The sequence below is a fragment of the Zophobas morio genome, unplaced genomic scaffold (genome assembly GCF_036711695.1).
Source record: "Zophobas morio isolate AGI-343-1 ecotype UQ-CSIRO unplaced genomic scaffold, CSIRO_AGI_Zmor_V1 ptg000010l, whole genome shotgun sequence".
In the NCBI taxonomy this organism is placed as follows: domain Eukaryota; kingdom Metazoa; phylum Arthropoda; class Insecta; order Coleoptera; family Tenebrionidae; genus Zophobas; species Zophobas morio.
This window is the reverse complement of record NW_026972115.1, coordinates 8020438-8042198: the sequence shown is the minus strand read 5'-3', so window position 1 is coordinate 8042198 and position 21761 is coordinate 8020438. Positions and strand designations below refer to the sequence as shown.

The window sequence follows — 21761 nt, the reverse complement described above, 5'->3', positions numbered from 1 at the left end:
TATTATTTTCCACGAGTAGGACGGATATACAGGAAGAGAAGAAAGTAAACACGAGTCAATGGCCTACGGTTATAGGTAACCTTGTACACTCCGACGAACTTGACCGAGAACATCTTCCTATGAGATCATCTTAGAGATCTGGTCAAGCTATCATGTTTTGAAGTGCACCATGCGCATTTATTGCCAATGTTAAGTGTAAACGATCGAAGTACAGTTACAACAACTGTAAATGTGTGCAAATACAAAATATGTCGATGCAGTTACTTTTATTTACATGAATATTCATATAGGTAGTAGGTGTAACATTAATGCGAATGTGTCTTCGTTGAAAAATGAACAGATCATTCCGCGACGGTTCTCTGATTTTTGCTCCAATTGTCGGTAGAAATTCACATCTTATTATGCTCTGTTTCATTTGCATTGCTGCCATAACTTAAATCTTGGCTTTTTACGTCACAAGCGTAAACTGTAAAGTATTATAACTGACTAATTTTGACGAATATCTAATTTCACGTTTTCAAGACGTTTCATAACTTAGGTATGAAACGACAAGCTCGATCTCCCGTTCATCTTAAAATAAACTCTTGGATATTATTTTGAGCTGTGAGAGTTGCCAGTTATTGAATCATACATAATTATTTAGTCTTAAAACTATGGTAATCGCCACTATGCACTGCTTTAAACGATTCGCAGTTTAGTTCCGCGGTCATGGTTAGATAGCTAACAGAAAAGTCACAGCATGGGAAGTTATAAACAAGTATAATAAGATCGACTCGACTGAATGATTCAAAAAGAAAATCGGTAATTACGGATGATGCATCGATGGGTTCGACCAAGTTTCCCCAGTCGCCTTTGATCCACTTTTATTCGCAAAGGCACGTGCGTAACCGTTACTACAAGCTTGTAGTTACAAAAATGACCACGAGTATCTGTAAAAACGGATCTTTCTGACTATGAATTGAAAGTCTTTCGTTGGACGTATTGTATTTTTTAATAGTAAAAATGATAATTACAATATAATTAAATTCTTACATTATTCGATATCACCTTCCTTGCAATTGGCAAAAATAACGCAACGAACGTTATTGTGCAATAAAATCTGAATTAGTAGTACTGTGCGAAAACATTTATAGTAAGTACACATGAATGGAACAAGTACAACAAATTTATGAATCACAAAGTTTGAGTGAAAGACAAAGATTTTGTCGAGGACTTTTTTTGTTAAAACTATACATAAATTTATAAGCACCATTTCCCGTTGAGAACTTTTCTTATAAAAGTTACGAGGCTAAAAAGGAAGTAGTTGAATAGTTTTAGGCTCCGTAGACCTAGGCACTAAATCAAAAGAAAAAAAATCTAAGTTAATGACTGATCATCTAACTAAAGTTAAGTATATTTTGGAAGAACTGAAATGGACATGTTTAGTTTGGTGTTGATTTAGTGGTGCACGAAATGTAAATTCCGCGTATTTTCTCACAAGGTCTTTGTGAAATTCTTAGTTAATTAGGGGGATTTATTATACTATTGTTGGGGCAATAAAATGCGTATACACCGATTGAGACGTGGCAACTAATTAGCGAAAAAATCCGCGGAAATTTACATTACTCAAGTGCGTTGTTTTAACATTAACGTTCTAAAACTAATTACGTGGGTAGAAAAATACAAAATCTTAAAATTTAAGGTCGATGGCGCTAATTCACGTATAAATAAGCCAATGAACCTATTTCTACGCATGTTGGTACAAGAAAAAACGCTCTACTTCGTTTCCCTTAATCGAAATGTCAAACTACCGTTTTTGACCTCATACAAGAAATATAACAACGACAACAATGACAACAACACTTTAAATTTTAAAATTTACTCCTTTTAATAATTCGTTTAATATCGTTAAAGCCCAGAATCCAAGCACTAACATAAGAAATTTCTCAATAATTAATCGAGCGGGCACCAGAACTCTCACTATAATTGCGTCATGGTTGTTCTTCTACAACAATCTACGATACAGAAATGTAAACAATTTTAATCAGCCTTTTCTTTGATTTTATCAAAACGAGTCCGCAGACCCACAAACAGTTTCGTTTTCCACTAGGAGGCTTTGTGCTTCTTCTTCGGATCGCGTCGTCGGTCAGTTTCGGCACACATTAGGATCTTCAGATCCTTGTAGTCCAGCTGCAAGTACCATTCGAACACTGTTAGTTGTCCCCATGGGGTGGACAGCGCTGTTGCCAATAATTTCAGGCACATCTGCACCAGATTTATTTGTTTAGAATTAGTACTGGTCTCAAAACGGAGACCGACGCTTGTGATATACCTACCCCAACAATGTGTTAGTAAATTTTGAAAATTATTCGTGATGGTGTTTCCAAGGACAACCCTACACACCGTTATTAAACATGTTACGATGCATTTTGGGTAAGAAAAGGCCCAGGAAGCAGATGTGACAGAAATTAGTGACATGACTGACCCCTTACGATTCTGATGACCACTTACCAACATTTCGTCGTCGGGAACGCGAGATAAAAGATCCAGAACTTCATTATTTGGAACCGAGTGCGGGCGAAGTATTCGGCGAAAGAATTTGTTAGTTCCCCACAACATGAGAAGATAGCGAATTGGAATCAAGTACAAAACTATGGTACCAGCCAATAGTAGAGTAATTGCTATCCAGGATAAGTAGGGAACGGTGAAATTGAAAGTGCTGAAAATTCTAACTGAAACAAAGTTTCTATTATTAGCAGAACTAATACGTACTTTTTTACAGCTTCCAAAAGAGATGCTATACGTCCTATCGCATTTTGGACGCCTTGTGTTACCTCTTGAATCGCCTGAAGACGCTCTTTTAGACTTTTCTTTTCTTCCTATAAATAAACATCGAAGCCTAGTTCCTTTTAAAGACCTACGCACCTTCTCCTTATCCTCATCTTCATCATCTTCGATATCCGAATCAGCGGTCTCATCCCAGGGGATCGAATTTGGTCCTGCCAATGCTTTCACGATATACTGTTTCAAAAATATCAACAGTCCAACAATAGGCAACATCCACGGTTGAAAATAGTAACATAAAACAAGAAAAACAACCAAAGCTGCGAAACTCTGAATTTTAGATTCCCACTCGAAGCAGTTCCTACAAGGACGTTATTAAATACAACTGTCTCGCCAAACTTACGATTCAATTACTGAAAAATCTTCCCAAACTCGTAAAAATACATAATGAAAACTTTCAGTCTTAGAACGTTTCTCACGAAAACTTGACGTTTAAATTTCACTTCGCTCTGCATGTATTTCTCCTCCTTAGGATTCAAAGTCCTTATGCAGGCCCTGATGGGATTCCAAACTAGATTCATCTCCAACAAAATCTGAGGGTTGCTGCCTTTGGCTCTACTCCTCAGTTTCCGATCTTTAAGCGCATACCATCTCTTTTCACCGTTACGTATTCTAAGCAATGGAATGATAACTCTTCCTAGAAACTCTACTTTGTGGTCTCGGTCCTCGTCAAAGACTGTCACGTCAAGCACGTTGTTTATGTCTTTTACGTTGAAAGTGAAAATTTTCTGCCAGCAAGGCTGAAGGGTTTTGTATTCAGTCTGGGTCTGTAAGCGGGCGTTTCCCAATTCTAAGACGCAAAAAGGGTCGCTTTTTCCACCTAAATCAGCGGCAGCGAGACCAGTGGCTCTGTAAACTTTGACCGTTAGATGACCCACGTCCTTGACGTTATGAAAGGTACGATGCCACAGCTACGAAAGTTTAATTAGTTCGAAGGGAATGAGGTAGAAATTGCAATTAGGAGAAACGTGGGAGGGCAACGCGATTATTTGCACGAAATTATAATATTAATTTAAATAATAAAGGCAACGCTGACGACGACGTTTCTAGGACAAAGTTAAAACACAATTCGAAAAATCAAGAAATTAGAAATTCGTAAGGTCATAATAGGTGTTTCTCCAACCTTCTCTCAGTGTTCGCCCACGCAGCTCCATTCAGGAACTTGTCTCCTAACCCGATTCACGGCTGAGCTTTACTGTTCACCTTTCCCGCATTCCTCTTTTTACCAAATTGTACCTACATATCGACTCATTGTGAGCTCTTTTTCCCTGGGATTCTCCTCATAAGTAGTCAGATCTGATATGGTTTCGGAGGCGGTTGTTCCGCTAATAGTAAGAAGTAAATGTAAGGATCCAGCCCCATCTTCCAATTCTTGCCACAAACTATGTGTTCGTTCTCTTTCCAATCTCGTTAAATCTATGACACACCTAAAGGTTTATTGTTAATAACTTTTAACAACTATCATAAAGGGGTCTCGCCTTCCGATAAAGTCGTCTCGAGACCTGTCCTTGTCCCATACTGTGATTTCCAATTGCTGATCACCATCGTCGTATAGATGCAGATCGAACTGTTCTAACCATCTCGGATTCAACGATCTCCACACTATCCTACTTTTGTACTTTTCATTGCCTAACCTGAAATTATTTGGCATGTTCAGATTGTTTTAAAGGGTCATCGGTGGTAAACGACGTAACGCGTTTTGAATTAGCTCAAGTTATGAGTGTAAAGATTGAAACTTCTTACCTAAATTTTACGTATGGGTCGGAAGTTCCCGTTTCTGGGTCGCAAGCTAAAAGATTTTTACCTTCTACTAATGCTATGGTTACTACAGAACTCCAGATTTGGGATTTCAGTCGTTTGTTTACATCTGCTATTCTACTGTTTTTCTGATAGTACTAAAAAAATAGAAATATATGTGGTAAAACATGACGGAATTGTTTTCACAATTATTTTCTACGGTTGTGAGGAAGTAATGTGCTTGTTTTTTGTTTTCCAAGGAATAGCCGTACTTTAAGTTTATATGTTAATTATGCATCCTCTCCAAAACACTAGTCACGTCAATACAACACTACTTTTTTATTTCTCGACTATAAGCTATAAAAGTATGGTAATAGGGTCCATCCAGCGAACGTCCACTTTCATGTTTTCTTGACGTTTCTTGACCCCTAAAGTACGAAAAAAATCTGTCTGTCGATTTTTAGAAGACAGGGAATGTCCGAAACTACTAGATCGATTGTTGTCAAATTTTATATGTATTATATACCACGGGTACGGAAGTACTCCTGGTATATGAATCTGACTTAATTTTTATTACAATTACTTTATAATTTTTTCGAAAAAACTGGATTTGTTCAAGTGTATTTAATAAGGAACGAGGGAAGTTTCGTCCAAATAACCCTAGACGAATATTTTTATTTTAAGATGGGAAGTGTACTCTTTTACCTTTGACACTCAGCTCAATTTTTAACTTAACTTACATGAAACTAGTCCAGGAAAGGATGCGAATAAAAAGTATGTGCACTTAAATCGAACAAGGTCTATTCAAAATTTACTCAACGAATTTTGTACTAACATCATCAGTTTGCTTTTTTATTTTCCAGACGAAGACATTATAAACTTGGTGAGATTAAAATCAAATTGCATTGTTCAGTATCCCTTGTTCTTAGGATGTTTACAGTGTAAACCACCCACAGTTCGCTTACACAGAAAAGCTGTCTCAATACATCAGAGAAAATCGATTAATTCACTTGTAGGAGATTCATATATATTTTTTTCAAAACATTTTGGATACAACGGTAACGATTTTATTGAACCAAAACTGGCGTTACATAATAATTATTTCCAAATTGAGCTATAGAAATGTTAAAAATTACCTGTTCTTTGTCCTCTTGGCTTTTAGGATACAACGTAACGGTCAAAGTAATATCACCTAATGCCGCCTCTGACCTATCCGGATCTTGTAAAGTTAAAGTAACATCTACCGGGCGTCCCAAATCGAAAGCAGTCAAATCTAAACTCGCCGCCCCCATAAAATCATCCTCGCGAGAAAAAAAAAATAAATTCTTGTATTTATTTAGTTTTCGACTTACTTGCAGTCCCCAATCGTAGTCGAATACTTTGATCTGGATTGGAATAAACGGGTCTTCAATGGGTACTGTGAAGCTTTCATCCCATATTGGGTTCAAATCTCTGTAGACTGTCCGTGATTTGTAAATTAAGCGACCCCCGGATTTAAATTTCACGTATGGATCGCTAAGACCTGAAACATTTTTAATTTGAAATTTGTAATCCACGTTGGATAAAAACGCGGTAATCGCGGATAGCCGATAATAAATGAGCTAAAACCGATAAAATATCGAGAGCCAGTTATATCGAATCCGAAGGGATTAAAAAGCGAATGGAATATTCATTATAATTCGTATTACAAGTGTATTAATAAAAAAGGAAAAATGCGCCATAGTCAATGCGTTATTTTTAACAGAACGCAGAACACTGTGTGAAACTAAAGATTTCGAAAACGTCCTAGGTATAGAATAGTATGTGAGGGCATTCAGGTGCGAGGTAATTGAAAAGAGTTGGTGTTTTCCTTTGTGGTTTTCAAAGCAAAATAAGATTATTACCTTCACTCCTCGTAGCAAACCCTGGGTTGTGAGGATTTTTTGCAAAAAGTAAGAAATAAATATAAGTCTTGCTCAAAACTATAGAGAAGTGTAAAAGTGCGAGCTATTTTTTTTATGGTTCTCTTTTTGATTTATAACACGTCAAAACAGGACCTCTTACAAAATTTTTGCTCGAAATCCGAAAGTTCCAAAAGAACTCGATCATACACAGATGTCAGTCGACTTGGTCGTGTTTTTTTTATTAAAAAATAGATAAACCGGAAAAATGGCGTGTTGTGTTTAAGGTTATTTATGTACCTCGTTTTGGACGAAAGGTGATCAAATAAAAAGTGATGTATGAGTGTTTATTAACGAATTAAGTATAGTTAGAAAGTGTCCAAAAATACATTTTTAACCTCGCTATTGCAACAAAACAAGTTAGTTAGTATAACCACAAATATTGTAATATTAATCACATCTAAAGTAGACAAAAACGCAACTTTTCAGTAATGGGAGCTGCTCTTCAATCGCATTGTATGTACCTTGTTCATATGCGCCGCATCAAATCCATTGTCAGTAATTAAATGTTTGTAAAGCAAAATTAATTAAACTATGAATTTACTGGGAGTATGTTTATGATTCCCTAAGCATACTAAAACCACACCCACCAGTAATAATTAAATGGGTCAAATTATGTTATGGTAGGATAATTGAAGATGTGCTCTCGTCCGGCGCATCCACCCATTTTGTTACGCGTGAAAGCATATTGATCATCGACGCTTTTCTCACTGCTGATTTAAATTAATAGATATCTAAAACGCTATCATCCCATTATATCGTCCCTGCTTTAATAATTTTACAAAAACTTGTCAAAATTTATAGTGAAAACAGAAGAAATTCAACCACAACATTCTAAATGGTTCGATTTATTTTAAAAGTGACCGTAATGTCTGCGTTTGTTTCGGAAGATGTCTATTTCAGCTGTTAAATTCGTAGGTTCTGTTATATACTGACAGTTCACGTCTTTTAAAAAACTCAGTGAATTTTTATTTATCTATTGATTAACTAATGACTTTAATCTACTTAAAACGAAGAAATCGGCAGGTGTATTTTGTTATTCGAATCAATGCAGTTAATAAAAGCATACAACATTAGCTGCTCTCACTTAAATATAATAGAACGGGATTTTAAGAGAATGGTATCGGTGAAAATTAAATGAAATAAAATATGATTGTTTGAATAAAGTCGTTGGAAACTATTACAAATAAGTAAAATAAGATGGACAGGAATGAAGTAATGGAACTTGTGTAGATAGTTAAATTTAAAAAAAAAAGAACACCCATCCGTTGTTTAGGTACTTACCATATGACATTAAGAATCAAAAACGTAAATGAATTTGACCTTTTAGGAGATTTATTATTATTTATTTCAGTAAGTAATAACAATCAGTTCTCTAAAATTTAAATCTAAATAAACTGTCGAAAATTTGTAATCTTGTCATTGAACTGAAAAGGGCGAAAAAAAATGCTATACAGCCCCAGGTCCTACTAGTCTGATGTCCACGCACCCCGAAAAATGTTAGATATTATTTACAAATGCGATACTCTCGAAAAACTGCATGTGGTTACATAATTTACCAATTATTATCAGAAATCTAGGCCAATCCATTCTTCCTCCAACTACTTTACCGCCTCATCTTTCTTCTCCTATAATATCAACATAACTTTAATGTTTACGTAATAAATACACATTATTGAACATTAGATCAGTTTCCACGTGTCGATGATCATTTTTAATGACTCCTTAAGCAACTTAGTAAATTCTGATTAGATTAAAAAGTTCTGATTAAGATTTAAGACATGTAAGAATTCGTACACTGATTAAGCGAATTCAGAAACTGAAACTATTTTCTATTTATTCAAAAGGTGGCAAGGTAACTGTCGAAACCATGGCAGTTTGTTGAAATTTTCAGTTACGGTGAGACCAACAGCGTATTTATGTTAGTAAACTAGTTACTTCGTCATCGTTTGTAACTTGATTATTAAACTGTAGAGTTATAATTCCAGAAAGGAAGAAACTACAATACAATATACTACAATATAGAATTTGCACCACTACCATATCACAAGCAAATAAACAAACGAAGCGGCTCTTTTGCCCTACATTGTACCCGAAATATTCTACTTCGTTTGTTTTTGTGAAAAATATGGATGTGCAGATTTTTTAACCATTCTTGCAACTCTTAACGATTTCAAACCAAATGTTAACCCACAGATCGCTATGCAAACTCCAAAAGTGCGTCACTCGACCTAATCCTACTCGTGAATAATGCAAATACACGTTCTGAAAGCAAATTTACCGTTCTTATCCATGGCGACCAATCCATTTCCCTTACGTAAATGCACTCGTAACTGGAAGAAAGAATGTTGGCGAAGAGCGGCTTCTCTTCTCCTCGTGATTTCATCATTGGAACTCAACTGAAATGAACAAGCGATTTTCGTTTACGGTAAATTGGCATATGAAAAAAAAAATGATGTTATGAACTAATGAAAGAAGATATACATGAGGCGTCTAAAGGAAAAAAAGCACTAGAAATTGTAAATTTTATCGTAAAACTTTTTATGTATCTATTTTATTTGGTATCGAAACATGTTAGTTACATTTATTTCAATTCCTTTAGCCAGTTTAGTAGTAGGCTAAAGGTTGTAAAGTGGCTAGTGCAGTAGCCCTGTAAAGAACAACCCCCGTATATTGACAATTTTCAGCTGTCAACGCAACGTCAGCGGGAACTTCAATGTCAACAGGAACTTTATAAATCCCACTGCATGCCCACTGCTAACGTCATCAAAAAAAGATGTTCATGGAATAGTTCCAAAAATGAAAAAAATGTACAATGAATCTTCTGCAGAGAACATAATTTTGGAAATTTTATGACTGAGGCGCCACTTGGAAGCCGCCAGCATTTCTTCCCAAGAAGTGGTTCAGTGGACTTCATTGGAGCTTTTCAGATTCATCGTAAAGTGGTGCTATTCTGAGTCTGTTCCGAGTCTAGCGCTGTGTCTAAGATTTTTTTAACCATTTATTTCGGTGGCTTCATGTGAAAGAAACTTTTCAAAATTGATAAAATCGTGATTAAGGTTAAAACTGAACCTAAAATTGGGTATTCAGCAAAAACAACAAGAACACCACAAAATATTGTCATTTTAAATAAACTTGTAAGAACTAAGTGGTTAGTAATTGTACACTAATCATGTAGTTTTTAAATTTAATTAAAATTGACAGCAGAACAAAGGAAATCAGTCCACACGATGGCAGCAAAAGAGGGAAACCATTACAGGACGCTATTAGGGGCGAATGAGACTATCTGGAAATCGAGAATTTTCCAGAGGCGCCAGTAGTCGTAGTACACCAGAATCCAAATTTATATCATTTTCAATTACTTAAGTAAAATTTGTGATTTTTTGTCTTTTAAGGGCGCCGGTCCAAATTTTCCCGCCCTACTTCATGAGGTCTCAGCCGCTCCCGGACGTTTTGTTACATTCTATGTTTAGCTATTTGCTATCCGGAAGATTCACAGAGTAATTTTCCAAATTGTATTAGACATACTTACGGGTATAAGATCGAGACCGGCCACGGCGCTGGGGGTTGGTGCGCGGGGTCTAGGAGAGCCGCTCGGTGAGCTCGTGTCGCCGCCGCCTGCACCGCCGCCACAGGGACGACTTAAAGGCGAGTCTGCAACAAACACACCCATCACGCGATTTTGACGTCAGTTTGTTTAATTAACTGTTGCCAGTAATCATTTTAATTACTGCTTTTGCTTAATTATCCTCTACATACAACACGGAACTTTTTCAACTAAAGTTAAACTGAGTGCAATCAATAAGCTTAACATTCGCATATTTCGACACAGCAGCCGTTTGTTGTCGTAATAAAAAAAAATCTGTTAATTTGAAAAATGTAATTACGTATACGCATTTATTTATGCGAATTTTTATTTACGAGTTATCTGACTACATGATATTAATTACAAAATTTGTCAACAGTTTATCGTATTTAATTTTGTAAATATGTCATAATTATGACAAAGAGCGCTTCCTTTGTCAACAAAACTAAAATAAAAAAATGGTACGAAATAGATTTATACCATTCACGATATATATTACGTTATTGTGTGAAGACGTAGTAATCATGAGTTCTATGCATGCAAGTTCATAAAAAAATCCTTCGAGCCGGATTTGAACCAGCGACCTATGGATAGCCATAATCTCAGCCACTACAGTCCACCGCTCTACCAACTGAGCTACCGAAGGTGTTGTTCAACACGTCCCACTAAATATGATCGATCGTACGCTTTTTTTGTTGCAATATTTATTACATTTACTTATTAATTTAATTATCCTCCAACGTCTGTTCAGTTATATTGATTAACACTAATATGTTAATTAATATTTACAAAGTACCTACTCATTACTTGCAAACCACAAGATTTTTTCAAGATAGAATTACAGATTGTCAAAATTGGTCGAAAGTTTTTTCGACAGAATTTCCCTCGCTCCTGAAGTACAGTAGTATAATTATAACATTTGATTTTACGAATTTTCTGACAACCCATACAAGTCTAAATAAAGATATGTACGGAATGTTTTAATAAAGGTAAAGAAGCATGCTGTGTCATTAACACTTTTGCAAGGACACATATATCAACTTGGAGAGATGGAGTGTAATACTAATAATAACAGTACTGTATTCCCAAATTTTCGGAAAAATAGAGTGAGTCATTCTTGATTTAAGTGATAAAATAAATTGCGTCATTCATTATTTTTTATGTAAGTGTAATAAGTAACTCTAAAAACTATGAGTCCATTAATAAACCACAACTATAAAGTCATCATATTTTGCATATTTCAGAGAGGATTTAATAAACGAATAAATTTTGATTAACGATTTATCATGACTACGATAAACTTAAAACGTTTGCAAGAGCATTCGGTTTTACATTGCAAAATTTTGTTATGTAATTTTGCTTTTTTTCCAAAAATGTGGATGTCTATGGTGAAAACTCAACACGGATCCATACATCACAAACGAATATCTTATTTTATAAAATTAAAAATATATAGATATACATATATTATTGCAAATTTTGGAGCTGACGGACAGACGGAAACGGGATATCACTTTTTCGTACTTTAGAGATGAAACGTCAAGAAAACATGAAAGTGGCAAGTGGACTCGATTACTATACTTTCTTTCTTAGCTTAAGCTCAGAAAGTAATAAAATGAACTCATTTTGTAAATATGAGCTAAGTAGATATTTGAAGTTGCATTATTTGGGTTTTGTATTCTGCGTGATTTTGCTTAAGAAATTATACTTTCCGCATTCCTACTTAAAATGGTAACTAATTTTCGTCAAACCTAAAATTAAATCTACTAACTGCAATTTTTAATTTTAGACAAAACCGTGCATTCGTACTTACAATACATTGCAATTTCAACATGAGTGCAAAAAAATATATATACGACACAAAACCGTGGTTTACGACGTATGAGGCAGGAGACTTTACATTCACATCTTCCCATATAACCCTAAGATCAATTTTTTATTACAATTAAATATTAAAGCTCCAATTGGAAACTGGATCGGAATTTTTATCGCTTTTAGTAACTCACTGTCTTCTACCTTCAACTGAATTGAAAGCCAAGATATTTTCATTCACTTTAGTGATCACTGATCAATCATCATTAAAAGAGTGTTAGCGTTTGCAAATTAAATCATCACTAATCTTACCTATAACGGAAAGTAATAAAACAAATCGATGCAGTACGCTTGGCGATTATTAAATACTACAAGCTCTGGAATCGTGTACTCCTTAGAATTGTAAATTTTCCACACACTGTATTCTCATAAATATTTTTTACCAGTGGATCGAAATGTTCTCAGCACGCGATTGTTCACAGTGGTATTTCGGAAGCTTCGCTTTCATTTAGTTTGTTTTTTTAGCTGCCTACTACTAAATTAGTTCAAATAAAAGAATCTTTTCGTAAACGTAATAATTTCATGGAAACGTAAATAGAGTCGTTTCTATTTTTAAATTAGCTTGAAAAAAGTAACTGTAAAATATCAAAGCCTCTACACTGCAACGACGAATTTTATGTGTGAATGTAACACTAATAAGCGCCGTCTTTAATTTTTTAGTTACTTTGATTAAACAGACCAAGTGATTCAGTCTAATATTTACACTAATTTATCCCGGAAACTGTTGTCATAACTTTCAGTGATAAATAGGTTCAAGTAGTTTGTATTGGATGACTCATAATATTTCCAAATTTTGGACTTTTTACTTCTGTGTGTGGTCTTAAAATAAAGAGGATATTTTGCACTCACAAGAACGAATTTGATGAACTGTAACATTTACTAACACCGAAAATACAAAGTTCCAAAAACTGTCGACGCGTTTCGCCAACCCACCGGTTACTACAAATAATTCTCTTTTTTTTTAACTGATGGAGATCTTTTTGAACTTTTGCTTGATTGAGATTTATCGTGTGTAGTGTCTTATCAACTCATCATATACATATACCTAAACATACGGACAGACAGAAATCGTCAAAAAAAAAAAAACACGAAATTGAACATTTGTCAAAGTGAACATATGTTCTGAGTTCATACTCGAAAAGGAAAAGCACCATCTCAAAAATATACAGAAATGATGATGTTATGTTTTGTCCCGCTATTTTTAACCTACTGTTTTCAAAAACTCTCATTCGATGACAGATAACACCAATCCTGCAGTTATCTGCGCATACCATTTCCGTACTTGATTCCTAATCAAGTCTGCTAATAGTTACTATTACCTACTGGTCTTGAAAATGGCTCGATTATTCACATTAGCACACATTCAAAATTTAAACGTTAAGCAACTTACGCCAATCATCAAAAATCAGTTTCCACGCTTTAAAAAACATCTCGTCGCAGCTGCAGCACAATTGAGTACATTTAAATTTCAAATTAACCATCACGACTAACTGACGCTGGCAGTAAACATTTACGCAAAATATATTTGTTTGTATAGTGTGTGTCCTTTATCGGAAACATGAAAATTGCATTATAAGTGATTGATAGTTGCAAATTTTTTCATGGCCAATAGCGCGTGTTATGCAAACTCACCAGTACGAGCATGAAGTCGATGCCTCGGACTTTGCGTGCTGGGGGTAGAATGATCGCTGCTGAGGTCGGCGGCGTAATCTGTTGAATCCTGGCGGCCGGGCGATTTGTGACGACGTTCACGTTTGCTGTGCCCCCAACGACTCTGCAACACCAGAAACGTGCGAGCGACCGTTTTATCTAACTCTATATACCTATAGGAGGAGCAGGCGCGCAAAAGCGCCTCTTTAATTTACCGCTCGATCGGTGACGATAAGCGAAAACTATTTGTTTAGCTGGTCCTCGAAAACTCATTAATTATTATTAAAGGTAAAAAAGTTAAAGATCGAAGTTTTATGGTTGTCTGAATTAATAGCGTACACTATAATTATTTACAATTATACACAGTGTTCTATTTTTAAAGCGTAACATACACCTTGTTTTTTTTTTTTTAATGAAGCATACCATATGTTTTTACAAAACCTCATTGGGCTCTTCTTGAGCTGTATAGTTTTTCTTGAAATTTTGTTACATTTATGTGTCATTAATTGAACCTAAACCGTACATATACAATTTACAAACCACTGGAGGATTATATAGAGAGTTGAGAAGTATAGAAACAAATACGTAAAATTACACTTTATGCGGGTAATCCCAAAATTTTCTTCAATATTCATATTTAAATGAGTATACAACCCATGAATTAATTCATATAAAAAATTATTATTATCTGTGACTGAAAGTTCTAAATCGGAAGATTTATCTGAAAACTAGTTATGCATATATGAAAATACAACTTGAAGACCTTGGCTATTGTCTTTTGATTACGATTCAGAACGTGCAAAAATAACCAATAACAAAAAACTAATGACCGCGAAATAGGTATGTTCCAACGTTTTCTTGACGGATTATTTTTACTTTAGTATGAAATTATTATTAAAAAAATACAGACATTTTAGACATCTAACTACATTAACGTTTTGCGTTTTAACTCTGTTGTTCGTAAAAATGTAGAGAAAAAAAGTCACGCCCCCGGGTGGGCTCGAACCACCAACCTTTCGGTTAACAGCCGAACGCGCTAGCCGATTGCGCCACGGAGGCGATGTTTAAAGCTTGCTCTTAGTGCGTATTCCCACAAACATAAATCGAAGTGAATATATAACAAAAAAATTAAATATTTATATATTATTTCTCACCTTAGAAACCTTAAAAAATATATAAAATTTATGTTGTAACAAAAAACTAATGACACAATTATTATTAAAATCAATATTCTACTTCTATCAAATTTTTGAGGTGAGGTCATGAAGTTTTTAGAGGATATAGTCGATTAACAAATTTAATAATTACAATTAAACATAACTTATGACGAAAGTTTTAAAATAATTATACAAAACTCACTTGACATACACCTTGTAAAACGTTTATGACTTAAGCGGCTTAAGCCAAACCACCCTTATAATTCACCCGAACCGCAAGGATTATTACTGTGCGTTGTTGCCATAATGGAGCTCTAAAGTTTTACTAGGTATATCTGAACTGAGTTAAGTTATACAATAGTCAGTTTGACTTATAAGGGTGCTTTGGCTTAAGCCGCTTAAGTCATAAAAGTTTTACAAGGTGTATGTCAAGTGAGTTTTGTATAAAGCACTATAGAACTCAGAAATTTTTCCGACAAGCTTATTAACAAAAAGAAAACATTTGAAGACGATCTAGTTACACAGAAAGGTAGTATGATTATAAAGCCCTCGATACTTTTAAGGCATAAAATGTAACCACAGGATGTAGAAAAATTGGCAATGAGGATCGCAGTGACTACATAATGATCCCGATGTCGTATATTATCGTGACCAAAGTAGATATAATCCATCACAAGAAATATGAGAATATCGATATTACCTTTAGTTGTGCGAAAAAACTATGGGCTTTCTGATACACAGACAGATGAGAAGTTTCAGGAGGAGCAGCTGATCTCGGGCGAGTTTCCGGCATTTCCCTAGGACTGCTTAACTCGGAAGTCGATTTGCTTAGGTGTCGAGCTCCCATCGTTGGCGTTTTCGACATATTATTGAATTCACATGTTTCGAGAGCCCGTTCTGAAACAACATCAAATGTAGCAAAACATAATTAATATTAGTAATAAAAAAAAGAAAGTATGCCGAAACCCGGGATCGAACCAGGGACCTTTAGATCTTCAGTCTAACGCTCTCCCAACTGAGCTATTTCGGCTGCTCAGACGAAATTTTCTCGCGGTTTATAACGGGCACAATCTCTAGGTACCCATTATAATTTTTTTTTTAAGTCTAATATATAATGCAAAATTTAAACAACGTGACCACAGTCTACGTAAATAATAATAAAATATATTTTTTAAATTAAAAAATAATAATAAAAAAGATGAAGGTGCATCCTTTTAAAGTGCGAGTTGATATCAAATGATAAAAAAAACTACACCGTTATATAATCACGCAATAATAAAATACCTTTCACGTAAAACTATTTTCTTTAAATTTGAGTCTTCTTTTCATCTGCAAACCACTGAAAAACGCAATATGTTGTTCGAATTTATGCTTTCTGAAATGTAAATGTAAATTGGCAGCACGCGGATCCACTAAATAAATTAAGTCGGCACAATTAAACATATCAAAATCCCGAACAATCTCCCCTAGGGCTCTGAAAATTGGACGAGCCAAGCTGAAAGTTATTTAAAATGCTACACAACAAAAATGCGCATTATATCTGTCCACCAGCTTAACATCTGATTTTACAAATAATTTTCTGCTTGTGAATTTTCGGTGATTGTCCCATGCCATCACTGTACAATGTGTCACAAATAAGAAACATGTGTTCAGCATAAATTGCTTTTATAACATGGCCTTTGTAAAAATTCTGTATTCTGTTTATGTTGTGACTAGAGAGCAAATGGTGTTGCTAACATCTGATCGGAGTAGTGAGATGTGTGGATTAGGATGCTAAACACGTGGCGAAGGCGAGGTTGTGATAAAAATTTGCAAGTTACTGAAGCACAGCTGACTGTAAGTATTAGGTCATGTCATCAGATTTGATACATTTTATCCTAAAACGATAAACATTGGCTTCTAAATTAAATGCCGAGTAACTTGCGATTAATATTTTCGATTTAAAACCGTACATTTTACAAGATTAATTATTTACCATTAGACAAAATTAAACAAACGTAGTATCTAATCCCCAAAGAGATACTTTTATCGACCGCCCCAATGTTTGCGCTAAATCAACACGTTATAGACTGATAATAATTTAAACGGTTATACGTTGAAAATATGACTCCGGGACTACAGCTTTTATTCCGTGAAATAATGAAGACAAAAGAAACTGTGATGGGATGAGAGAACTTAAACCATGTCTTAAATGTTAACAGGAATCAATATCTAAGATCAAAATCGTAATGTCCGGTCTTGGACCAAGTTTTTTCATCTCTTCTACATTTAACGAAAGGTTGAAATTTTCAGGTAAAACTCAAAATCTTCTAATAAATTAATTTTTATTAAAGTATTCACTAAATTGTTGCAGGTTAACTTAGTGCATTATAAATCTTTACAGTAGTTTTTTAATCTGCATGTTTCATTATATTATATCGACCGAGTGTTTAAAGTTGATGAAACGAACATAATGGAAAACTAGAGCGCACCCCCTCCATGCATAAAACAGAGCTAGCTTTTTTTTAGGTCAGTAAAGACATTATTTCGATTACATCGCACAAAAGTAAATAATAGAATGTTCAGTTCTTTTAAAATTTACCTCCCCCGGGGCTTTTATCTCCACAGCTACCATGACGTAACAATTTATCATTACATGTACTTTTTTTGCTGAAAATGTGGATACCACCTAACTGCTGAAATGAAAATCGGGATAACATTGCTTTCATTTCATAAATTCAAAATAAGGTTAAACATGATAATGAAATGTTCTTTGAAGTAAAGGTGAAACAGCAAATTAAAAACGAGGCTTTTAATTAACGGAAAAATTAAAAAAGAAAATATATCAAACACATAACGAATTCGTAATAACTATAAGTAAATAGAGCAATATAATGGAATAGCTACAGTTTATCATCAATAATAAATTAAATAAGTGCAAATTAGTTTACTGTTGGTTCTACATATTTACGTTGCGATAACATGCCTATTTTCTCAGTGAGAACAATCAATGAAGGGTGAGTAAATGTCTTAATAGAAAGCAGCATGACAAATAGTAATAATTGGTATTTGAAGTTATTGTGACGCTGTGCTTACCGTGCAAACATCCTATTTGCCACCTCTTTCATTACATTGTTTACTCCTAATTGCACGATAACCGTAGACGTTTCATCATTCGGTTAATTAATTATTTAAACACAAATATATATTTTATTAACTTTTGATTTTCTAACTGGCCGTGACCATGTCCTTTCTTGGACAAAGAATTGTTAAAAACGCAGTAAAAAATTTAGACAAATATACAAAAGTGAAAACAAAATATTGTGACTTGTAGTTCTGGGGGTATGGTATCGATCTCGGTACATTAAGATAAAGGGACACATCTACGGAGGCAATAACAAATTTATTGCGGGTGGCGGTATTGGATCTTCTTACTTTCAGAGCGGCCATAAACCTTCAAGTTTCTACTTACTTTTTGATAAATTCCAGACCGACATGTTTAAATAATTCCTCCTCCACTTAAATGGCGAACTTCACAGGTATGTCGATGGCGATAACTCGCGAAGTTAACGATAAGTTGCCAGGAAAAGGAAGACGGATGTTAACTGATAAAGCAAAGGAACCAGTTTGCAGACTCGAGGTGTAGCGTAAACAAATTATGTTACTTTAAATTAGATAGATAGAAATAGAGGAAAAAGTACTGCATAAATTGTGACAATAAACTGTATAAATTACATTACATACCTACGTTTGTTTACATTGGGGATAATATTAATAATTGCTTTATGAAATGAACACATAAAACACATTTAAATCGATATCTAGGCCTTTCTAGGAATGATTATAATGTAGCCTGATAAACAACTTTTTACGTATTTTTGTAATGTTTTGAAAACTCGTATTTCGAGTATGGTAAAGCTGTTCGCTGATATCGAATTCTATTCATAGGTTTAACCACCATTATTAAAATTGCTACCTGAATTTATTACATAGAGAAAAAAGAATCTCCTATCGCAAATAAAACATATCGTAAAATGAGGTAAGTAAGTAAGGCAACTAGATGGATATAGTGTCGAAACGTCACCCATGCTCTTCGGACAGCAATCAACAACAGGTTTTGCATTCTGATTCTCACCCTTACCAGTGCAATGTATGTAATTAACTATTTTTACATGATTCCGTAAACCCCCTATTGATTCTTGCTTTAGACACTTTTCTAATCTTATACTGGAGCAAGCAGTAGTTTTATTACTTTGACTTTTCAAAGCCCTACGTTTGCAAACAAAGAGCATCGTGAACTGATACCTCTAAAGACAAGCCGATTCTGTTTAGAAGAAGCATACCAGCCAAATAAAACCCCTGTTTAAGTTGCAGATGGTGTCATAAATTTGCATCTAATAAGATACATTATTTCTTGACAGCGATAATAAAGAAGTCATACTCCTAAAATCACGATATTTGTCGAGCCAGTATACTTGTGGTTTTCTTGATATTTTTCTCTACTAATTTCAAATCTTTTGAGAACCGTGTAATGAAAATTTACTATAAATTGTTAATAATCACGTTGGTATTTTTCTATTTTGGAATTACATGCACAGAATAAAAAGTCCCAGTCTAATAAATGATAGATGATTAGTAAAAATTATCAACTGTTTACACTAAAAAACAAAAATCCAATAAGCAAATGTAAGTAACTTATACATATAACTAGTGTTGGAGATGATCATTCACAAAACTCACAAACGTATGTAGTGCCCTTCTGAGAAAAAATTTGCTTCGGATGTTGGAAACAATTAAAAAATATGAATTTTTATTTTTATGAAAATTTACAATCGACATGGGCATCACCTCAGAATTATTCGAACGTTTGTTATCGTATCCTTGACATTAATAAACCACTTCCTTTATGTAACTGGCAAGCGATAGGTACCGATTACCGACACAAAACTGAAGTGATATTTTTACGTTTCCGTAATAGCAGTAGGTATATAGATATGCAATTTTTCCAAATCAGAACCGTGCAACGACCTTCGCTTTTTAGAATCAGCAACCAGCATAATGTGAAATATTTCGTGATAACTCCGTTCCTCGTCTTCTAAAAAGCCAAAATTTGGCGAAATCTCATTCCGCAAGCTCCCACATCGTGCCGAAGTTGCTATTGGTATCATTGATTGGCAAAGGCCGCCACGCGACGTCAGAATAAGTAGGGCTTAGAAAAAACTCTAATCTGCTTACTAGAGGGCGAATCACAGTGTTTAGACGGAATCATATTAGGAAGGTGAGTGCGTCAGTGTTAACTCCTTCATCTAACACAGAACCACACTAACACATCGGGCTTCAGGTGCCATGGCCCGGTTCAGAGCTCGGCCGAAAATCTCCGTAGCCGTTCCGTTCTGCCGTTCACATTTTCGCGAAAAAGACATCAGTTCCACTGATAACTGAGCGGATTTTTCGTGTTTTTAGGTTATAATCGTGCATCAACATGCGATACAAGCGACGTGCGTCCACGGACTGGCGCTAGTAGGTGGCAATATCGATTCGAAAGCAGACCAAGAAACGCTCTCGCTGGAAAATCAAAGACTTCAGCAGGATCGGAGCTTCCCTTGCAAGAATCTGAATTCCGGTCGGAAATGTTGGGCGACGAGCAATTACCTTGAGGTGATGGGGTTAGTGGAACGAACGGGACTGAAGTGGCCGCAGAGGCGAGGGATGTGGGGTACGGGCACACTGCAGGTGGAGGACTTTGAACTATGGCATTAGGGGGGAAGGGTCGGACGATAGCTGACATTTGGAGGAGGTGGGTTATTCTACCAAGTGACCTGTGGAATGCACGGGAAATGGACGCGTTAAGTAGTGATTATGGTAATGTCTGATAACGCGTCATGAGTGCAACTGGCAGAGGGTAGTAAACGACGATAATACTAATTCATGAAACTTTCAGTAAATTAATTTTTTCATTTTTGTAGAAATTTGATGATGTCAACTCCAAAAATTATTAAATAAAGTTTTTAAGTAAAGTACTTCTTCAATAATTCTGCAAGACTTAGAAACAACGCATTTAATTGTGCTACAAGCAATAACATTATATAATCATAATCATGTAACATGAGCATTGCACTAATATGAAAAATCTGAAAATACACTTTTTCGAATATTTAGTATTGGATTTGCTTCAAAGGTCGCCAAAGGTCTATGTAAATAATTTAGCAATTTTTAAAATTTTGATGCTTCTGCTTTGGCACTAGATATGGATTCTTCTGCTTGCAATGCTACAAAAGTTTTGATGCCTATATTCTTGAACTTTTAAGTAGTTTCATTTTTCATCCGATCTAATCTTCTCCGTCTACTCCCACCGAGAAAAGCAATTTCAAGTTCATTGTAGCGAAGCTTTTGACTTTGTATGTTCGCCAAGTGCAAGTGGAATAAAAATTAAATGCTTGTTTCGGGATTTTACGTGTTTAATTAACAAAAGGGCTTACAAGTTATTTTTATTCTTTTTACTTGCCGAACACAAGATGGAGAAATACTGTAACTGGACAAAGTAACATCTAACTCAAGTTTTGCATTTTACTCCCCTACATATAATACGAAAATGTCCATTGCCTATTTCCGTCTGTTTGTCTGTATCTGTTGGCGATTTCATCAGAGTAATAATCTCCGAAACTACTGACAACAACTGTAAAATATGGGTATACTTTAACTAAAGTGTCTGTTCACAAAAAATCCGTTATCTGTGTTTTAATAACGCAACCACATTTTTACCCTACGTAGTTTTTAAAATCGTGGTGTGACTTTAACTTAATGTAATTAATCTAGTCGACAATTGACCGAAAAGGGACTAAAAATAATCTATTTATCCACGTCGAGAAATTTGGTGACTGTGTACTATGTCTGTGAATTATTAAATATGATAACATGAATAATTGTAAAGTGTTTGTTTATTTAATCAATCACACCGAAGGCTAGGCAGACAACCCATTGGGAAGCTGTGTAGACTACAGTTCCGATCTTGTTGGA

General features: G+C 35.0%; 2 protein-coding genes and 3 non-coding genes across 10 annotated transcripts; 1 reads left to right on the top strand and 4 right to left on the bottom strand.

The window, feature by feature from the left end:
• Nucleotides 1–980: 980 nt before the first annotated feature.
• Mctp (Multiple C2 domain and transmembrane region protein) lies at nucleotides 981–20244 on the bottom strand. 5 transcript variants are annotated; one of them, XM_064052453.1, is made up of 16 exons: nucleotides 19980–20244; nucleotides 18217–18378; nucleotides 15466–15662; nucleotides 13591–13732; nucleotides 10033–10154; nucleotides 8782–8899; nucleotides 5913–6082; nucleotides 5697–5861; nucleotides 4567–4718; nucleotides 4302–4457; nucleotides 4064–4250; nucleotides 3178–3734; nucleotides 2905–3124; nucleotides 2752–2858; nucleotides 2491–2698; nucleotides 981–2244 (listed from the first exon to the last, which is right to left on the bottom strand). In XM_064052453.1, the coding sequence occupies exons 2-16, from the start codon at nucleotides 18239–18241 to the stop codon at nucleotides 2086–2088; spliced, it is 2685 nt and encodes an 894-aa protein (XP_063908523.1). In that variant the 5' UTR covers nucleotides 18242–18378; nucleotides 19980–20244; the 3' UTR covers nucleotides 981–2085. The 5 variants fall into 5 exon arrangements, with proteins under 5 accessions (XP_063908523.1, XP_063908524.1, XP_063908521.1 ...); XM_064052454.1 differs by having other exon boundaries at nucleotides 18217–18349; XM_064052451.1 differs by lacking the exon at nucleotides 18217–18378.
• On the bottom strand, nucleotides 10643–10732 carry Trnay-gua (transfer RNA tyrosine (anticodon GUA)). The gene is given in 2 exon segments: nucleotides 10643–10678; nucleotides 10696–10732. It is a non-coding gene; the product is annotated as a tRNA-Tyr (tRNA).
• On the bottom strand, nucleotides 14594–14667 carry Trnan-guu (transfer RNA asparagine (anticodon GUU)). Its single transcript has one exon. It is a non-coding gene; the product is annotated as a tRNA-Asn (tRNA).
• Trnaf-gaa (transfer RNA phenylalanine (anticodon GAA)) lies at nucleotides 15723–15795 on the bottom strand. The gene has a single exon. It is a non-coding gene; the product is annotated as a tRNA-Phe (tRNA).
• On the top strand, nucleotides 16455–20761 carry LOC135126407 (uncharacterized). Of its 2 annotated transcripts, none has more exons than XM_064052457.1 (2): nucleotides 16455–16601; nucleotides 20208–20761. In XM_064052457.1, exons 1-2 carry the CDS (start codon nucleotides 16536–16538, stop codon nucleotides 20502–20504), a joined length of 363 nt encoding a protein of 120 aa, XP_063908527.1. In that variant the 5' UTR covers nucleotides 16455–16535; the 3' UTR covers nucleotides 20505–20761. The 2 variants fall into 2 exon arrangements, 1 of the variants encoding a protein (XP_063908527.1); XR_010280036.1 differs by lacking the exon at nucleotides 16455–16601 and adding an exon at nucleotides 19619–20022.
• The last annotated feature ends 1000 nt before the right edge of the window (nucleotides 20762–21761 follow it).